This window comes from Simochromis diagramma, unplaced genomic scaffold (genome assembly GCF_900408965.1).
Source record: "Simochromis diagramma unplaced genomic scaffold, fSimDia1.1 OVJJ01000682.1, whole genome shotgun sequence".
In the NCBI taxonomy this organism is placed as follows: domain Eukaryota; kingdom Metazoa; phylum Chordata; class Actinopteri; order Cichliformes; family Cichlidae; genus Simochromis; species Simochromis diagramma.
Genome location: NW_024387359.1, coordinates 2,228,756 through 2,249,293, shown reverse-complemented (window position 1 = coordinate 2,249,293; position 20,538 = coordinate 2,228,756). Strand labels below are relative to the sequence as shown.

At 38.5% G+C, this 20,538-nt stretch overlaps 1 protein-coding gene across 4 annotated transcripts in view; it reads left to right on the top strand.

Moving 5' to 3' along the window:
* The window catches only part of LOC120718629 (synaptic vesicle glycoprotein 2C-like), a 60,153-nt gene extending 39,655 nt beyond the window's left edge, over positions 1-20,498 (top strand). For 2 of the 4 annotated variants that reach the window (XM_040007195.1, XM_040007197.1), the window contains exons 5-13: positions 6,514-6,647; positions 7,777-7,866; positions 7,952-8,083; positions 8,183-8,271; positions 9,525-9,689; positions 11,263-11,396; positions 13,391-13,594; positions 13,750-13,909; positions 15,201-15,384. In XM_040007195.1, the coding sequence (XP_039863129.1) occupies positions 6,514-6,647; positions 7,777-7,866; positions 7,952-8,083; positions 8,183-8,271; positions 9,525-9,689; positions 11,263-11,396; positions 13,391-13,594; positions 13,750-13,909; positions 15,201-15,384 (1,292 nt within the window). Of the gene's footprint in view, positions 1-6,513; positions 6,648-7,776; positions 7,867-7,951; positions 8,084-8,182; positions 8,272-9,524; positions 9,690-11,262; positions 11,397-13,390; positions 13,595-13,749; positions 13,910-15,200 lie in introns of all 4 variants that reach the window. The other 2 variants (XM_040007196.1, XM_040007198.1) reach the window with 2 other exon arrangements.
* Positions 20,499-20,538: the final 40 nt, after the last annotated feature.

Genomic DNA, 20,538 nt, shown 5'->3' with positions numbered 1-20,538 from the left:
AGAAGTGGAGCCTGAAAACTGAAGGTTCTACTTTTAAATACTTTTAAATACTCTATGAACAACAAGTAGGCCTGCAGTGCGAGAGCAAAGTGCCCTAATGGGTGATATAGTACTATAAGGTCATTAAGATAAGATGGGGACTGATTATTCAGGGAAGCATGTATAATGTAAACAGAATTGGTCCTAGCACTGAACCCTGTGGAACTCCATAATTAACCTCAGTGTGTGAAGAGGACTCTCCATTTACATGAACAAAATGGAGTCTATTAGATAGATATGATACAAACCACTGCAGCACAGTACCTGTAATACCTACAGCATGCTCTAATCGCGCTAATAGGATATTATGGTCAACAGTATCGAACACTGTACTGAATTCTAGCAGGACAAGCACAGAGATGAGTCCACTGTGAGAGGGAATAAGAAGGTCATTTGTAACCTTCATTAAACATGTTTCTGTGCTGTGATGAGCTCTGAAACCTGACTGAAACTCTTCAAATAAGCCATTGTTTTGCAGATGATCTGTTAGTTGTTTGACAACTACTCTTTCAACTGAAAGAATAGTTTTTGATGTGGATAACACATTTTATGTGCTAGAATGTAACGTGCTGACATCACATTTAATTCAGTATATCCCACCACCACTTCCTCTGCCTACCCTCCTTTTTAATGGTGACCGGTCTGATTGCTTTTTTTTTTTTTTTAAATTTCAGGTTGTATACAAGTTTATGTATCAATTGCTAAATTAAATGAATATTGATTACATTCTTTTAGAAATTATTATAAGTATTAATTATTAGAGTCAGAGAGCAGGATAAAATAAAGATACACAGCTTCCTCAAAATTTGTCAGTTTCAACTTTCTAACCAATGGCTCCGTAGTATTTCTCAACTTAACAGTGAGTGTCATCCCTTGCTTATCACAAAATGGTGATGACGAAATACCTAGTTCAAGGTTTTCACTAACCAGCGTGAGACGTTGTAGTGGGCATATCCATCTTTTATATTCCACCTTGCATAACGAGGCGGCTGTGGCTCAAGAGGTAGGGCGAATCACCTATGAATCACCCACACATGCAGGGCCTTGGGGTAAAGGTGTGTCACCAGGGTGCAGGGGAGGCTTCCCCCCCTCTGTCCCCTTCTGGCTGCCTGTGCCTCAATTTTATCCCACAACTTAGACATTCACATTACTCACACTCTCATAACACATACATATAGGCACAGCTGGCTGCCGGCGGAGCTCACGGGCCCCAGATGAGTGACCCCTCATCTGGGGCTCTCCTCAGCTCTTTCTGGGACAGTGGCGCGGCTGCCCCTCTGTTGGTCTTCCTTGGTCTCTTGTGTTCTGAGGGCCTCTAGATGTCTGGAGTTTTGACCTCTTCCATACCTGCTTCATGCCCTGGAGGACGGGGCTGTGGCCCCCCCACACCCTCTAGCAGATCATTACATGAAGGAACCTTTTAAAAACAAGCGTGTTCATGCTCACAGGTGTACACACGGGTGCTCACACACACAAACTACACCCTTTTTTGGCTCCTACCTCAAAGCACACTGTGCGCTGTCGATCTTACGTGCTGCACAATAATGTTTAATATTTAGTATTTACTGTTATATTCCCATAGATCATCGTGATGTTGTTTATTATGTTGCTCTTTTTTTCTTCTGCTTGTTTTCTCTCTTTTTCTTTCTCAACAGGTGATCCAGGTGATTGATATATGTATTTTTTGTCTGCTTTTTTTGTTGGTTTTTGTTTTTTGCCCTTTATCCCCGTCCCTCTTCCCCGCTGTTTTTCTTTTCTTCTTTCTTTCTCCCCTTTCTTTTCCCCAGTCAAATCTGTCCCGTATTTAGCAAGTGAAAATAAAATAAAATAAACAATAAAAGGTGAATCAAATAGACCATTACGGCAAGGCTGGGATGGTCCATTTGGTAAAGTAAATCCGTTGGGCATCTTTCTTCGCCTTTAGACAATAATTCTGATGGCAAAAGAGCCAAACGGGACAGGCAAAAAAAATTAAAAATACATGACTGAATATAAAGTTTTAAATACCAAAAAAAAAAAAAAAAAGAATCAGAAGGTTGATGGATTGCGTGTCGAAGTATGCTAGATCACCTCCAAGTTCCCCCTGATGCATCCACTGGAGTGTGAGTATGTGTGTGAGTTGTAGATATGGTGTTTGTGTGAATGTGTGTGTGATTGGGAGAATGAGACTTTAAGTACTCAGAGTAAAAAAGTGCTACATACCTAAAAAACAATCTATATCATATATGTTATTTTTTGTTTTTTACATGAGGAACACACACATGCACACACACCCACACACACACACACACACACAGAGAGAGAGAGAGAGAGAGAGAGAGAGAGAGAAACACGAAGTGTAAGCAAAAGCTGACATTGCTGCGTTTAAAGTAAGGGCAAAGTGATGCCATGTGCTCGCAACTTTACTGGCCCAGGTTCCAAAGTGGAGAGGTTTCCCACTGTTAGGAGAGACTCACATCACCAGTTTGAACATTACTGCAAAAAGAAAGGGCATTAACGTCGGACTTGGCGGTACTGCTCCACTCTTGATGATACCCCCTGCAGTAGTAAGGCATGTACATCACAACACGATACATAACATCCAGTGAGCCTCACAAATAATTCCCCCATCGTGGGACTTAATTTAGAAATCAAGACCCATCAGGGGGGCACACAAACACATAGCAGGTGGTGATGTAGGTGGAAACCACAGCAATAACAGCAGCACAAAAAAGCAACAAAGTGTCTGTCAGTCTGCACAATAAATATATACATGAAGGGCACTAAAATGTACAGAGTTGTGTTAGGCAAGCAAGGTTCATCTGGACATACAGCATTTTTATTTTAAAAGAGCATTCTTTTTAATCAAATCCTTTTAGGAGACTATAATTGAAAACCAATGGTTTTGCTCATTTATTGGAATTTTATGACAAACTGTTTGAGGTTGTGAAAAAAATGCAAAAAGTTGACTCATATAGTTAATCTCATATAGTGAAGGAGAGGAGGTGTGTCAGAGCATATGAACAAAAAATGAGCTAACTGAAATCAATCAGGAATGGGGGGCTGCAGATAAAGAAAGAGGAGCAGAGAAATAGATTAGGAAGACATGGCAAAAGAGAAGCGAAGAGGGCTCTGATTTATGAGGCCTGCATCGGGGATAATCAAAAGGTGAAGGGATACAGGAGAGGGCTAAAGGGAGGCAAAACAAAGACAGAGTGAGAGAGTGAGACTGTTACACAACAGAGGAACAGAGGAGGAGAGGAGGAGGAGGAGGAAAGCTTCTTGTTTGCCATGGTCCTGGTGATCAGATATAATGAAGTTTGCTCTTGGACACTGGCCATCAGGACGTTGTCTCTGCTGGAGACTATTCTGTGACTGTGTGACACTATAGTGTGGGGGCACAGGGTTGATTAAGTTCCTACACCAAGTGGTGTTCTTATTTAGAATGAAGCTACAACACCGACTTTTTAAGCAGGTAAAGAAAACATGTTGAGGAAGTGCAAACTTCTTCAGTCTGTGCAGCTTCACATTTCACAAACACTACCTCTGATTTCATTTCACACTGAATGAACTTGGAGAAATTTAGAATTTTGGGCTCACACTTTTGAAAATAGTTCACATTGAGCTTTTTTCCCATTCAGCACCCATGCAGTAAAGTAAACTGACCAAACACACACATCCACACATGTGCAATAACACTAAGTGCAATACTTTTCTGGCATCGTTGTATTTTTACTCAGTTGTATATAGCATTTGTATTCTATTTTTATCTTATTGTATATTTTATTCTACTGTATATAGTATTTTATTTTATTCTATTCTGTACAGTTGTGTACTGTATTTTTTCTTATTGTATTCTAATTTTGCTTCATAACTTTTGCACTGTCCACTTCCTGCTGTGACAAAACAAATTTCCCACGTGTGGGACTAATAAAGGTTATCTTATCTTATCTTATCTTATCTTATCTTATCTTAAAGTAACAGTATCTACCTTTAGGAACTACTACTGTGAAACTAGAGAAAAGGCACCTAAACAACAGGAAATGGCAATAAGGAGGAAAGAAGTGGTAACAAAAATACAGAAAAGACAGATGGAAGTAACTATAAAGAAACACTGGACAACACAATATCAAAACAGGGACCAGGACTCAGCAAATAGAAATAGAAAATTGAAGACCATGACAGTACTGACTACACATGACAAGTAAGCACCTTAGCTTTCCTATTAAACTCTTAGTGATATCAAAATATCAGTAGAATGTGAAAAATAATCTGCAAATAAATTCATAACATAAATGTATTTTCTTTAATGTATGTATTCATTTATTTACTTTTAACTTAAAGTAGTTGTAGACACGCAGGCCATATACTATCCAGCAGTGGGTGCCGCAGAACCCTCTGCGACACATTTTTAAAGTGATACAGCAATAAATGGACATCTCCGTGACAAATACATGGGATTTCTCATAAATGCTTTACAACGATTTTGCCAGTAGAATACTGTTATTGTAAAACAGAGCTAAAATCAGTATGTCTCTGAGTCAGCGGGTAAAAATAGTTACATTGTGTTCTGTCCCTGCAAGTACTACTACTTATGTATAAGCACCAAAAATTAGAAGTAACTGTTTAATGAGAAAAAAAGAAGAAAAAATAGTGTGCGGTGAAGCTCACAAGCATACACAGAAAGATATTTCTGTCTTATAGGTCATAAGTGGTTCCTAAAAATCTAAAGATAGAAGCTTACATTCTAAAGCTCTCCAGTGGCCGTCAGAGTGCAGGAGCGACTGAGTGTGAGAGGGCTTATAATTGAGGTCAATTGATTAGACGCCAGTGTTGTAACACATTTTTTCTACAAGATGCAGCAGTGTGTGGGTAATAAGTTCTGCCGCAGTGCTTCCATTGACTTGTAGATAACTGTGTGTGTGTGTATGTGTGTGTGTGTGTGTGTGTGTGTGTGTGTGATTTTAGCTTTTTAAGGTGCTAAAAATGTGTTAAAGTAAAGAAGCACATAAATTACAATAAAAAATGGCCAGTTCAAGTGTGATGTGTGTCACAGTGCAACATGTGTCTCTTTAAGACTTTTCTGTCTGTGAGTCTTTGTGCATGCTTGTGTGTGTGCAAGTGTGTCTGTGTTTATGCACGTACCCTATGTACATGCTTTAAAATTTGTGTGATACCACTAAGCAATGGCCAAGGACAGTGTGTGTGCGTGTGTGCATGTGTGTGTGTGTCGGTGTACTGTATGTGTATTTCAGCAGTGTTCACTTACTGTAGAGGAGGGACATAAATCTTGCTGAGTGTCTGAATCAGTCAGCCATCTCCTCTAGTCCATTATAGCCATAATCCCCCTAATGAGGTTTGTACTGGTACAGGCTAGAGCAGCGCCACAGGCCACGCACACGCGCACACACACACACACACACACACACACACACACGCGCACACACACACACACACACACACACACACACACACACACACACACACACACACACACACACACACACACACACACACACACACTTGTATGTCCATCCTAATACACTTTTCTATTGTTAATTTTTGCATACAGACTTTGCTGTGTGAGTAGACAGGATGGCTTCCAAACATATAGGTACTCCATCATATATTGCTACAACTTGTTGATGGTCATTGCAGAATGTCCTTTCGAGCTTTTGAAACTTTTAGAGAAATCACAGAGTACTTTTGTATTTGATGTTTTTCAGATTTTAGTATTGGAATGGAGCCAGTGTCAAAAGATCTCTGTTCTTTTTCAGAACACATAGTGACCAACATATCGTTAGAAAGTGATAATTAAAGTATTTTTGTTTTTTCATTAGATCATTTTAAAGACATCATGTTTTGTCTCTTTTGTTTTTTCTATTATGGGACCAAATCCTAAGGGGACTCTTTGAATCTCTACTAGAATATTATTATAACATTTTGTAGAGGATTAAATCTTTCTTAATTGTGAATACAGTGCATTAGACACCACAAACTGTTTTTTTCAGGCACAGTTTTGTAAAAGCAGCTAAATCAGCTTAAATAACCAAACCTAAGAAATTTTCCAGTTGGATGTCGAAAAGAGTCATGTGGCCTGCCAGTGAGATCAGCTGATCTGACAGGAATGCTGCGAGACTTGACTTTATGGCCCACCTGAACTAATGCAATGCTCAGTTTTGGAGCCTATCACAGCTACAATAGGGTGGGAACCAGGGTACACCCTGGACAGGTTGCCAAGCTGATGCAGGGCTAACACAGAGAGACAGACTCACGCTCACATTCACACCTATGGGGAATTTAGCAGTTAACATAATCCCACTAACTGCATTTCTGTCCAACCTTGAGGGACGGAAAAAAAAACCTACAGCAAGTATACATGTGTGCTTGAATTTAAGTTTTATGTCTTCTTGTGCAACGGGGACTGAGCTCACAACGTGATGCTATGCCACATTATTTCTAACTGTCCTTGTGTGTGCATGGTTCTCTGTGCAGGCTGGAGTTTCAGCATGGGATCAGCCTACCAGTTCCACAGCTGGCGAGTGTTTGTGGTGGTGTGTGCGCTGCCCTGTGTCTCTGCTGTGGTAGCTCTCACTTTTATGCCTGAAAGCCCCCGTTTCTACCTGGAGGTAAAGGAGATGTTTAGTATATGAACTGTTCCTGCTTGCTTGCAACTTGTTTATTCTTCTTTGCCATAAGCTCAATTAAAATCACATTAGTGAGCCACACTGATGGACTGGGTAACATGTCTTCTTCATTATAAAGAAAAGACACTCTTACAGAGAACCATTAGCCTTATTATTTAAAGAAAAGAATAATTATGATTCTTGTGGATATCAGACAAAATCAGACCGTAGTGAAAAACAATCTTGATGTCACTTTTTAAGTCAACTTTTTTCTGGTTGGCTGCCCACTAAGATACATATTAAACTACAGGTAGGTGAGCTTTAGCGCCCTATTAGGCAAGCGATGAATTTAGTTAAAACTCAAAATCACAGTAATTACTTGTACATATGCTGACCTCGTTATTTGAAACTTAAACACTCACTACTGTAGCAGTGTATATAAAGAACATGAAAATGGAAAGTAAAACTGTAACAGGTAAATTTGAAACTTTATGAAGATGTATTTATCCTCTATTATTTCTGATCATTATTTATTATTACACATAAAATATTCATAGAGGGAGATGCAAAGTGTACTACTAAGACTTCCACTGGGGTGTAATAAAGTAAAAGAATTAGAATTTTAAACTTAAAAGCAGATGTTACAAAGAGTATGCATTTTTATGTGTTACCATTCAATGGAGAAGTCTAGTCTCCCTACACACAGTGGAATCCTAAACTCCAGATGACTATTGCAGTGAGCATTAAATGCTTCCCACTTTTAGACTTTTATACCACCTTGGAGGACTAAAAGTCTAAAGGAGCCTCTGACAGAGCCTGTTGTCCAACTAGTATGATGTGTAGCAAGAGTGTGTCGTGTTGTTCATTACATTGACCACTTTGTGGCGCTTCCCTCTCTACACAACACATATTAGGACAGCAGTGTGGAGATTCTGATGCTGGGGTTGGGGCATAGAGGTGAAGGTCACTGTGCAACACATGAAATAGACTTTACACACAGATATATAAATCGCATACATGTGCTATTTATTTTTTAATAAAAACAGACATTCAGTGCCCACTTCACTGTGTATGTGGAGTGTTAATATTGAAATCCAGCATATATATCCAAATTATGTTAACTATTCCCCAGATGGGTAAACATGACGAGGCCTGGATGGTGCTCAAACACATCCATGACACGAACATGCGTGCCCGCGGAGAGCCAGAGAGAGTCTTCACTGTGAGTACACCCCGGGCTTTGCTCTTCATCATTCCTGCTGCTGCAAAGCCATTGGCAGATGACTGATCAGTGTCTCCCCCTGCAGGTGAACAGGATAAAAATCCCCAAACAGCTGGATGAGCTGGTAGAGATGCAGAATGAGTCAGCCAACCCTGTACTCAAGGTCCTCTTCAAGATCAGGGCTGAACTCAGAGGAGTAGGAGACTCTTTATTTCCTGTTTGTTAACCTTCACTTTTGTTGCTGCATTTTCTTTTATAGTCAATATTTATGGTTGCTATGAATAAAATTCACCAAAACCTTTTTCTTTTATATCAGATCTGGTTGACATTCATGAAATGTTTCAACCACCCAGTGAAAGAAAACACTATGAAGCTGGCTGCAGTCTGGTTTACTTTGTCCTTTGGGTAAGACAGTTATTACACATCCCATATAGTTCTACTTCTGCACTTTGAATGTGTTGTTACTGTTGGCTTTGATCATGTTCAGATATGCTGTTTTTTTGCTCTGGATGATGCATAGCTAATATAGATTTCTGTTATGCCCTTGGCACCAAAGTAGATGTTCTCTCACTTATATCTGCCTGATGAGCCGTGGTCAGTTAGATTACATTTAATTTGTGTCTTTTATTGCTTTTATTTTACATCATATTTATGACAGTTTTTCTGTTACAAGCTTTCTATGATTGACTGGATTTTTTCCATTTGACACCCCAAGTCAAATGTTTTTTTTTGTTTGTTTGTTTGTTGTTGTTTTTAAAAAAAAAAAAAAAAAAAAAAACTGGTATTCAATTACACCTCATACTCTACCTCTGCAAGAAAACATCAACATCAGGGCAATGGCTTTGAACTTGTGGTCAGTTAACGCTGCACTGTCCTAATGACTTTGTGGCAATTTAGACAAAGCAGTATCATTTAAACAAAGACAGTTTCATGTCTTTTACCTTCCACCTAACCATCTGCATATATGTACACCCAGATAAATATTTCTCAGCAGATGTTGTGCAGTAGTGTTGCATCTGACTCATGGTCTTTTAATATAGATCCTTATGGAAAGACTAAAGCAACTCAAAGAAAGATGTTAGCAAAGAAAATAAAGAAAAAGACAGGAGCACTGGGAACCTGGCTGTACGGTAAAGACAGAAGCAAATGAAAAAAAGCATATATTTAGTTGCAGGTGAGTCTGGGCACTAAGGAAGGAGAAACTAACGCGTATCGATTGGCTAGACAGCGAGACAGAGCCAGAAAGGATGTGCAGCAGGTCAGGGTGATTAAAGATTGAGATCGAAATGTGCTAGCAAGTATAAAAAGTGTGTTAAGAAGATGGCAGAAGTACTATGAAGAGCTTATGACTGAAGAAAATGAGAGAGAGAGAGACAAGTGGAGATGGAGCAAAGATGGTGAATCAGCAAGTGTGGAGGATTAATAAAAAGAAAGTGTGGTCAGCTATGACGAGGATGCGGAATGGAAAAGCTGTTGGTCCAGACGGGATACCTGAGAAGGTATGGGGATGAGAGAGGGCAGTGGATCTTTTAACCAGTTTGTTTAATGCAATTCTGCAGAATAAGATGATGGAGAATAGAGAAAGTGACTATTACTAGAGGTTATTAAAAATGACCATATGTAACACAATTTAATACAGAATCTTTTGCTGTGTTCAGGTACTACGGGCTGTCTGTGTGGTTCCCAGATGTCATCAAGCACCTTCAAGCTGACGAGTACGCCTCCAGAGTGAAGATTCATAACAATGAACGCATTGAAGACTTCACTTTCAACTTCACCCTGGAGAACCAGATCCACAGAAATGGGGTCTTTGTAAATGACAGGTACGCCAGGCTTGGTGCACAAACTGACTTCTATTTGAATACTTTCCAGTGATCTTCAGCTTTCTCAGACACCGATATCAAGAGTGGGAGAAATTATTAAAACTAGCTACAGTGTAACACATTGTGATCTAAACCTGTAAGCCTCTTTTAGCACAATGTTGAGTTTAAAGCTGCTTGTCCTGTTGTGGGATAGCAGTACTATTTGTCATTCCCACAAACAACACACCACTGCAGGTAATATAAATCTTTCCTCTTTCTCGTCTGCCACCAGGAAATTAAAAAGCTTATCTCTCTTCTTTATTCTTTCTTACGGTCTCTCTTTCACCCATATACACACATCTGGTCCTCCTCCTCCTCCTGGTTACAATTCTCACAAACAGAGCCGAGCGAAGACACATTGATATGCTGTTTTTGTTCTTTTTGCCTTCTCACTGGAGACCAGAATGCATTTATTATAAGAGATTAAATCAAAAACAGTACCATGTACTGTGTATCGTGGTGTGAAATAGCACACATAGATAACTGACTGCTAAGGCCAGACATCCTGAAGGGAGGAGATGCTGGTGGTTTTCAAACTGTGGGACATATACCATTGGTGGGGAACAGATCCACTGTAGATGGGGTGCAGCTGACTATGGAAAAATATGGAGTGGAACTGAACAGAATAAATATGTTTTTTGAAGATAAAATAAACAAAAAAAAAAAAACAGTTTCCTGATGCTGTCATGCTGACCAGTACTTCAATAAAATTCAACTTGGGTTCTTTTTTTTTTAATTTTTATTATTATTATTTTTCCTGTTCCTGAATGATAAAAAAAAATGTGGAGAATGGAGGGTGAACTGAAGTGGGGAATTCCTGGTTCTGCTGGAGGACAGTGACCTTTTTTGTTTTTGTAATTTTGCCTCTTTTAGCACCACAGTGAATCTTAAATCAAACCAATACATCATGTGATTAAAGTGCTGGCTTTCAACTTTAAATTGAGGGGCTCAACAAAAGTATTGCATTAACTGTTGAATTGTTGTAGAATTACAGCTATTTGTATCCATAGTTCCCCAGTTTGAGACACTCAAACGGAAGTGGACAGTATTATTATTATATTAGTATTAGTATTATAAAGAATATCATACATTCTGGTTTTAAGTGCTTTATCTGTTCAGTTACAGATGTCCTCAATGCCTAATTAATTCAGTAAAAAGTAAAAGGCCTTGTATCTCCAAAAATAAAAAAATATTAGTAGAAATATTTCAAATTTCTGCTGAGGTTTTATATCAGGTTAAATGCAGCTATTCACTTCCATCTAGCAGCCTTTGTTACATCTAATTTCTAATATTCCATCTTAAGAAGTTTGAAATTGGACCGTTTGGTTTGCATTCAGCAATTCATCCCTGCCTTTGTTGTCTGTGCAGACACTGAAATAGTGACTCTGCATTTCACATTCCCTGGTTTGAAGGAAAATTATCTGCCATCACCCTAATTGTCAATAATATGTGTTGCATATCACTGTCAGTAGGTGCTTCTTTCTTGCAATAACTCCATCCTTGTCCACTTCCTATTTTTATTTTTATTTTTTAGGTTCATCAGTATGAGGTTTAAGGCAGTCACGTTCATCGACTCATCTTTTCTCAACTGCTACTTTGAAGATGTCTCCTCAGTAGGATCCCTTTTCAGGAACTGTACCTTTGTAGACTCCTTCTTTTACAACACAGGTAAACCACATCTGTAAAATGCACACTTATTCAGGGCACTTCTCTTCTGCCTTTCCAGAACAAAGGCACTTCCCTCCAACCCAGAAAATCCTATTAGGCTCTTGTTGCCTTATACATAAGTCTCACTCAGGCTCCCCGCCTCTGTCTGGCAGTTCATTATGGATCCAAACTTCTTGCTCAGAGAAGAAAGAATGGTTTTGAGCATTTTATACCTCTGCTTTATGCCTCTAAATTACTGCTTAACCTCTGTGCCCCCTGCACAGATTGCCTCTCTGAACTAACTGTGACTTTATTTAACAACAAAAAAGTGGGCCAAGCTGTGCTTGGGAGGACTGAAAATGGCAGTTTGTAACCACATGATGACTCCTGCAGAGATACATTTTCTTATGTGATTGTTCAGTCAGACAGTTATTTAGAAATATTTCTCTGTGCATGTGGATTTTTCTTTACTAAGGCGGTCTTGCTGATTACTGTTTTCTTTTTCAGGAACAAATTTAAAATTGCAGCAGCACCAAAAGTGTCAAACTGTACTGTTAATAAATCTAAGTTATGAAAGTGTAATCCAGTTATTTTAAGGGCGACAAAGAAACAAGTTGAACCAAAAGGCAAAGGCAGGAGAGGTGTTTTAAATGGTCTGAGAGAATTGGAGCTGAATCAGACCTTGAGGGAGCACATGGTAGAAAATCAGTCCCCTTCAGCACTCAGGAAAGCGCTGAATATAGCAACAGCATGGGCATGTCGGGTTTGCCAGTAATGCTCCATGAGATGTGAAATCTTTTTGCAATTGGAAATGTGTCTCTAGAGAGCAGAATTTCACGTATTGTGTGTTTGAGAGATGCTCTTCTGCATACCTTGGATTTAACGAGTGATTATTTGAGTTACTCCCCCCTTCCTGTCACCTTGAGATCGTCTAGCCACTCTCCTCTGGCATCAACAAAGCGTTTCTGTCCAGAGAACTGCCACACAATGGATATTTTACTCAAACAGCATGAACCAGCATCGTAGTTGTTTATATTTGTGCTGTTGTCTGTCTTTTAGTCTTTAGTCCTTTATCCTGCAGAGAAGACAAACAAAGAACTCTGGTAGTACTGCAGTACTTTGGCTCTCTGTAGTAATGTTAAATGGACTGTGGTGTCATTTCCTATCCTGTCCAAGCAAACTTTTTAGGCAGTCAGTATTCTAATGATGCATAGCATCATAGCCATCAAGCTAAGTGCTGTTAGCTTTTTAGAGGACTGTATGTAAAGGGTTGTTCAGACAGGAAGAAGCTAGCAGTTATTTAGCAACTTATAAACACATCATGGAATGTCAATGAAATTCAAAAATTTGCAATTAGCAAATTACATTAGCAATGACATGCAAATTAACTGTTAGCCACATAAACCAGGCAAATCCCAAATTATAGTTTTCTCAGCTAGCAGGCAAAAACATGCTACAGTAAGGAGCTAGTTAGTTTAAACTGGCATGACTGGAGTAAGAATGGCTTTGATCAAATGTGCCTATCAATACATCTGAATCTAACAAATAGCTAACATATTAATGAATCATGTCTTGTTTGTTACACTCATAATCTTCTTCTTTTTTTTTAACTTTCTTGTGTTCTTGGGTCATTTTTATGTTTACCCTTTTTGTCAGCTCCATGTTAACATTTATCTGTCTGCTTCTTCACGTCTTGCATCTGGTCTTAGGATATACATTGTTCACTTTTTTCAATTAGTTGTATTTTATGTAGTTTTGAGCCCAAGAGTCATGATCAGATTTGAGATTAAAGCTCATTCTTGTCTCGATATAACAAAGAAAACACTTTGTGTTTTTTTGTGCTTTTGTGCTTTTGAACATACTCTTTAGGTGTTGGTTTCCATGTTACAATGCATAATGTCTTGTCTGCCACTGTTCAAGTGGTAGCAAGTGGTAGTAGAAGGTGACAGTCAGATACAAACTTTTAATCCCCAGTCAACATGTAAAACCTTTCTTTTTATCTTCTACATTTACAGATATTGATGACACCAAGCTGACAAATTCAAGGGTGATCAACAGCTCTTTTCACCACAACAAGACAGGCTGTCAGATGACATTTGATGACGATTACAGTGCCTACTGGGTCTATTTTGTCAACTTCCTGGGAACGTTGGCTGTGCTTCCTGGAAACATTGTCTCTGCTCTCCTCATGGACAAAATAGGACGCCTAAGCATGTTAGGTAGGATTTCCTTTCGATGTGGGATATGAATAGCAATTTTTCCCCTTGTTGTTCTAGTGTCATGTGCAGTTGGCTTTTGTGCCTGCAGTGACCTCTAGTGACGTGAATGAAGTTATTTCAAGTTTAAGATGTAAAGCTCATGCTGTGCTCTGCAGGAGGTTCCATGGTGCTATCAGGCATCAGCTGCTTCTTCCTTTGGTTTGGCACCAGCGAGTCAATGATGATCTTCATGCTCTGTCTCTACAACGGCCTCAGTATCTCCGCCTGGAACTCCCTGGATGTGGTCACCACTGAACTATACCCAACAGACAGGAGGTGAGTGGTGCACTTACTGCATATACTAACTTAGAATACAGGAAATAGTGTGGCTCTGTGCTTTATCACTGAGCAAACCAATATTTGTGCAAAATTTTGTCTTGTCAGTTCCCCCATATGAAAGAAAGATAAAGAAGAACACGTCTTTATTATTTCTTGTTTTTCAAGACTTTTCAAGAACTAGTCTTGCAGAGGCCTAAGGCCAAGAAACATTACAACAACAAAACAAAAAATCTAGTTTTTCCTCATGCTTGGAAGTTTTGCTTTGATCTTTGAATAAAACTAAGCAGTGCTGTGCTATAGCACTGCTTCAAAGTTGGGAAGTTTTGGGAGTGATAAATAATTTCAAATTTACTTTGATAAGTAGCAACCTCAAACCTTTTATTAGTGCAACACTGAGGACATTCACAGCCAAAGTCTGACCCATTCACAGACTGTAATGTCACTTCACAGCACTGGAAGTTTTTTTTTTTTTTTGTCACGACAGTCGACTGTTTAATTCTAGACACAGGTTGGAGGTAAAGAAGTACAAATACTTTGTAATTTGTACTAAGTTGAATTTTCAGGCACCCTTATTTGAGCATTTATTTTTCTGACAACTTATCATTTGTACTCCCTACAGTTTAACATACAGTAAATACCTCTACTTTTTACTACTTAAATTTTCAAAACAGGTTCATTACTTTAGGTTGAAGATATCAGAAGGGAGTTATTATTTCCCGTCACTGCAAAAACCAACTAATGTGAGCCTGAATGGAGAGCCCATACTCAAGACGAAACTTGCAAATCTACAAGATGCACCATGATGTGTGTCAGAAGTGTCTCTCAACTTTCCATCCCTTGAAATAGCCATGCTTTTCATAGAAGCCACATCAAGCTGCATAGACCATATTTGGAGGTCAAGACGTTAGACACAGCAAAGGCATAGGGAAGCTGGTCAGTTTTTGTTATAAAACACCCGGTGCAGAAATTGCATCAGAAACTGTGTTTCAGGGCTCATGTCAGTTTTTATTATGAACTATAGTAAAAAACATGCCAAGGCTTCTGTATTATCTACAGCTTTTTCTGGCTCTCTAAACTGGTGGCAATCAGGAGATTTGATTTTGTATTAGTAATCAAAAGTTATTCTGGTGCCCTTGACTACAGCAAGAACTGAATAGAAATTAAATTTCTGCACATTTGGGACATTTGGAGCAGCATTTTTAAGAAAACATGGTGTTTCACGTTGTTAAGAAACAAATGAGACATACTTACTGTACATTTGTAACCCTCTTCTCCTCTTTGTCTGTAGGGGCACAGGATTTGGCTTCTGTAATGCTATGTGTAAGCTGGCAGCGGTGCTGGGCAACCTGATCTTTGGCTCTCTGGTTGGCATCACCAAGGCCATTCCCATTCTGCTGGCATCATCCGTGTTGGTTGGCGGCGGGCTAGTGGGGCTCCGACTGCCAGACACACGTGCCAATGTCCTCATGTAAACCTCACCACAGAACAGTATGTTGTTTACCAGGTATTTTCTCAGTTTACTGAATAGCAACATATTTACAGAAAGTGATTTGTTAAAATATTTTTGAAATGCGCTTTGCAGTTTGTTTTTTATTTACTTTTTTTCCATAAAATATGCGGAATATGTTCACAAACTCAGATTCATGATGAGTTTTATTATTCTGTTATTTCTGAGAGAAATACCTGGTAAATTAGGATAATGAAATGCAGTTTTGCAGAGCAGTAGGTGTACAGAGGAGCTTCATTTAGAATATCAAATGTTATGCCAGTGGCTTTTTACCAGAGCTATTGGCATTCTTGCAGGAATTTGGAGGAAAAAAAAGCTTTTCAGAAGCAAGCTAAATTTATCAGCGGTGATTAAAGTCTTTATAACAGCAGCTCATTGCAGCTCAGCACTACAATGGGCGGTTTCACACATGCAGCCCACAAATGCATGTGCCAAAGCTGCAAAAGGCTTGGGCTTCTAGCAACCTTCCCCTTCCGAGTTCCAATCAGTTGTATGCTGATTAAAGGAAATGTGTGACGTTTTTGTTTACATGTGCATTTGAAGCCACCAGCAGCAGCTCAGGTTTGCCAACTGTCAAGCTTTTGGCATGAGACACTTGCTTTGAGGCTCTACCTTGTGTGGCTCATGCTGGTCAATAATTTGCTTGCCCTTAGTCAGCAAAAGGACACACAGTCCAAAATAACTGAAGACCTTTCATGCACAATGACTGCACAAAATGCTGAGCACAGGAGTTCAGTTTATTGCTTTCAGCTGTTTATAGGAGTCTTCCCAGTGACTTTTTGCTTAAATTTGTAAATGTTATATAACCGAAGGATCCATATGAGCATGAACATTCATGAACATGACACACAAGTGATAAAGATCTGTCAGCAAATTATCCTCTACTTTTTTCAAGACAGGTAATGTCACACACAGTCACAGCTTTCATGCTGCAGTTTAATTACTTGTTTAGCCTTCTCTATTATAGCCATTAGGACATTTTTAATTTACTGTGTGTACAAGTCTCATCTGTTTTCTAAAGTTTTTATTTTTATTCGTTTATTTATTGTAGATATTGTCCACAGTTGCTTTCTGTAGCAGTAATCTTTTTCATGTATCAATGCGTGACTTAACTACATATAGGAGCTGTTACCCTCTTGTAAAGGGTTGAGTTTATAAAGATATAAAATTAAATTGTGAGCATAACTGAGTTCAGCTTATTTATGTAAGCCTCCAAAATAGTCCCCATTTATTTATTGGCCCCTTGGGATATTATTTGCTCATATCTCATGCTATAGTCATTACAGTAACTATGACCAGTAACAATGAAAACACTTTTAATGGTATAAGGTACAGTTATCATTGGACATGGTTAGGATCTTCAGTGTTCATTATAAAATCATTAAATTTCATAAATAAACCTAAAGCAAATTTGTGATCAACATATAGCACCAGGATGGGGAAAGAGGTATTGTTTTGAGTCAAAACTTGAAAGTTGGCAATGTTGGCTTGCTTAAAAATTATTTATTAAGTGTTTATAATTAGACAGGCTGTTTTATTATTTATTTATTAATTTATGTCTTATTCATTGCTTTACCAATGTGCTTTTCTGTTTTTTGGGTGGCGATTTACTGTGTTTGAACTTTGCTCCTACAATTTTCACTCCATTGATAAAATAGGTTGATGATACTTAAGCCTTTTGCTGCAATTTGCAAAAATGACAAGGCCATAAAAATCAATAATGATATACATAGCAGTTTAGTCCAAACTGGCAACTTCAGCAGCTACATTTCTAAAGTGAAAAGAAGTTTACATTTTCTGCTTTTTACAGTAAGAGACTTTTTTGGGCCTGGAATCCTTTTGTCTGAATGCTTCCTCTCTGCATCTCTCATGTTGGTATTGCTTAGTTCACCATGAAGGGCTTTGCTCTTTCTTTTAATTTCATCTGCCAAAAATAATTTATACTGTAGGAAACTTCTGTTGGTATCAAATTATGTTTTGAGTCTTTTTCCCCTCTCTATCTGTCTCATTGTCCTGGTTTCTTCATAGTGTCACTTTGTCTGTCTTGTCACTCTGTTCCTGCCTTGCTGCTGCTCCGTCTGAAACTCAAAGGCCTTTCTCAGATGTTGTGCCTCTCTTACCGTCAAGCCCACCTCTCCTTCCAAACCTTGCTGGAAGCTTTGCTGCTCTATCTTGCTTTTTTCATTCCTATCTCTTGATACTGCAGTGAGCACACCTGTGTGTGTATTTCTCTCTCTCTCTCTGTATGTACAGCTGTGATCAGAAGGTTGCATACACTCGTCATGGCCACGAATATCATGGTGAATTTGGGCTTTTAATGATTTCTTTGAATGGTTCTTTTTTCAGGGTGGAATGATTGTGCCGCACACATCTTTATTTACTTTAAAAATAAGAATTGGCTACACGAGGTGAATTTATTTTATTGTCAAATCCACACAGATTTATATACACCCCTGAAATTGGTTAAATGACTGTTAACAATTTGTAACTCAATCAACCACTTTAGTAACCATCAACAAGCTTCTGGCATAATTCTATTTGGACATTTGACCACTGTTCTTAGCAGAAGTGTCAGGGTTCATCTAAATTGGTTAGTTGGGAAGGCCATTTCAGAAGAATAATGTTAGCAAGCTTAAACTGTTCCAAAACCAGCTTTGATGTGTGTTTGGGGTCATTATGTTGTTGGAACACCTAGTTGTCCCCCAGTTTTAACCACCTAGCTATTGATCTCAGCTGTAGTTGAAGAATTTTGAGGTAATCTCTCTTTTTTATTATTTCATCCACCGCACACTCTATCAGTACACTGGCAGTAAAACCACCCCTGAGGATTATGATGCCACCACCATGCTTGCCATTTGGTACAGTGTTCATAGGTTTGAAAGCCTCATGTTTACTGCTCCAAACATACCTCTTGTCATTGTGGCAAAACAGCTCAGTCTTTGTCTCATCTGACCATAAAACCTTCAAGCTTGAAGGTGTCAGTTTTGGTTCAGGGGTTTTCTTTCTTGGTCCACAACCTCTCAGGCCATGGTGATATAAAACTGGCTTCAATGTGGACAGTGATGCTAGTGTTCCAGCAGTTTTGATTTCAGACTTCCTGAACATTCTAACTTATTTCTTAACCACAGAAGCTTGTTCATGGCTAACAAAGGCCTCTAGTCGAGGTATAACTTCCTAAAAAAACATTTGACCAAATATCCAAAACAAATTCTAACTTGTGCGCCCAATTTTTGTGTTTTAAAGGACTAAAGAATTGTATGCTGCACAATTATTACATCCTGGAAAAAAAGGACAGTTCAGAGAACTCATTAAAAGCCCACAAGATGACACTGATGCCTGTGATGACTATATAGAACTTTTTGACTACGACTGTAAGTTTATTGCATGTATATCTAGACTAACACTATGTGGACAGATATTTTTTTCTAATTTTTTTCTTAAACCAAGGAACTGAGGTTTTTACATTTTGATTTATATCATGAATTGAAACTAAAAGCCATGTGTAAAAGGCCAAGTCACTCAAATTCTAAAAAAACAAGAAAACAAAACAAAAAAACAAAAACATGGTAAGATTGCAAATTCAATTTGTTTGTGATGCTCACTTATTTAAGATTTTAAAGGCTCTTTAGCCTTTGCAGCCTTGCACTATCATGCTGGCTAAGCTAGCATGTGCGTTTCCTGTGCTAGCATAAATATTTTGTAGTGCAGTGCAGACAAGGGTGGTGTCTTTTGGAGGTGAATGTCATAAAAGACAAAAATTAAAGATATGGAGAAAAATAAATGAACTGCTTTATTAAGTAGGATATATCCTCTGGGGAACATGAACAATGAGATATTTCAGTCTGGACCAAAGAAGTCACTTTGATCCAAAGTGGACCAACTTTGGGCCTAACTTTGGTTCACCTTTGGTCATCCCAAAATCAAGCACTGGGGGGAGTCAACAGTAAAGTTTATCCTGAAATGCTAGTTATTTTTGAATAATCCATGGAAGTCGGATTCAACAGTATTTCTTTCCTAATTTGCAAAGGAAACACATGTTATATATATGGAAATATTTACAAATCACACTTTTCAGCACTGTGAGCACCACAAACAAAACTACAGTGACCTCAGAGAGGGATATCTAATAAAATAAATAAAAAAGTTATTTGTAGAACATTATTTTTTGTGACTTATATGCTTGAACAACCTCCTGCTTCAGTGCTAATGAGTTGATGTTAACACACATTAGGTCATTTGTAAAACATAAACTTGTAGTTTGTTCTGCATTAGTTCCATCATACAAAAAATCATTGGAATTTCATAATTTTTGTCAGCTTTGGTGATACTGTTATTGAATGTTATATTATGTTTCTCACATATATCTTAGTTTTGGTAGTAAAGGACCTATTATTGACCAATTATTTCCTTTTTCTACCAATATAAATGGACTGCAGCTGTTTCAAGATATGAATCTGCTTTCCTGTGTTTGATGCTTTATCTCTGTCTGTCCTTGGCCTTGCCTTGTGGCTTCTCCTTCGCTCTTCCACTTGTGCTGAACAAACTTGTTATACTGTACATCACAGTTTCCAGACTGAAATCCTGCATGTTTGTTAAGTCCCTCTGTTTTGTGTGCTATATGCCATTTTGGTGTCTTTGCTGTTCCTCTGTGGAGGTTAACAGATGTGATTCCCGGGTTAAAGGTGAATGTATCATTCTCGTGTGTTGTCAGGTTTGTTGTGGACAGGTGTTCCTTAAACTGAATTGTTCTTCTGCGTCATTGTGAAGGGGCATGCTAGTGATGAGATGACTGTATTTACTACAAACTGACCTCCAGCAGGGGTTGTCAGATCTGTTTTTCGGGTGATTTCGAGTTAGATTAGTCATTATTGTCACTGGAGCAGGAATTAAAGTGCCACCATTGAGACTTTCAGATTTGAAAAGCTCTGCTGTCAAACTACATGTGCAGGTGTGTGTGTAAAGATAAAAATCTGACCTTGACATGATTTATTTTGATAAGGCTGATAAAAAGCTCTAGTGAATACAGTGTAAAGGTGGATTCCTCTGGTATCTACATATTGAATAAAGAGTTTCATTTGAGCAGCTGTTGAACTTTCATTTTTACCAGCAGATGGTGCCA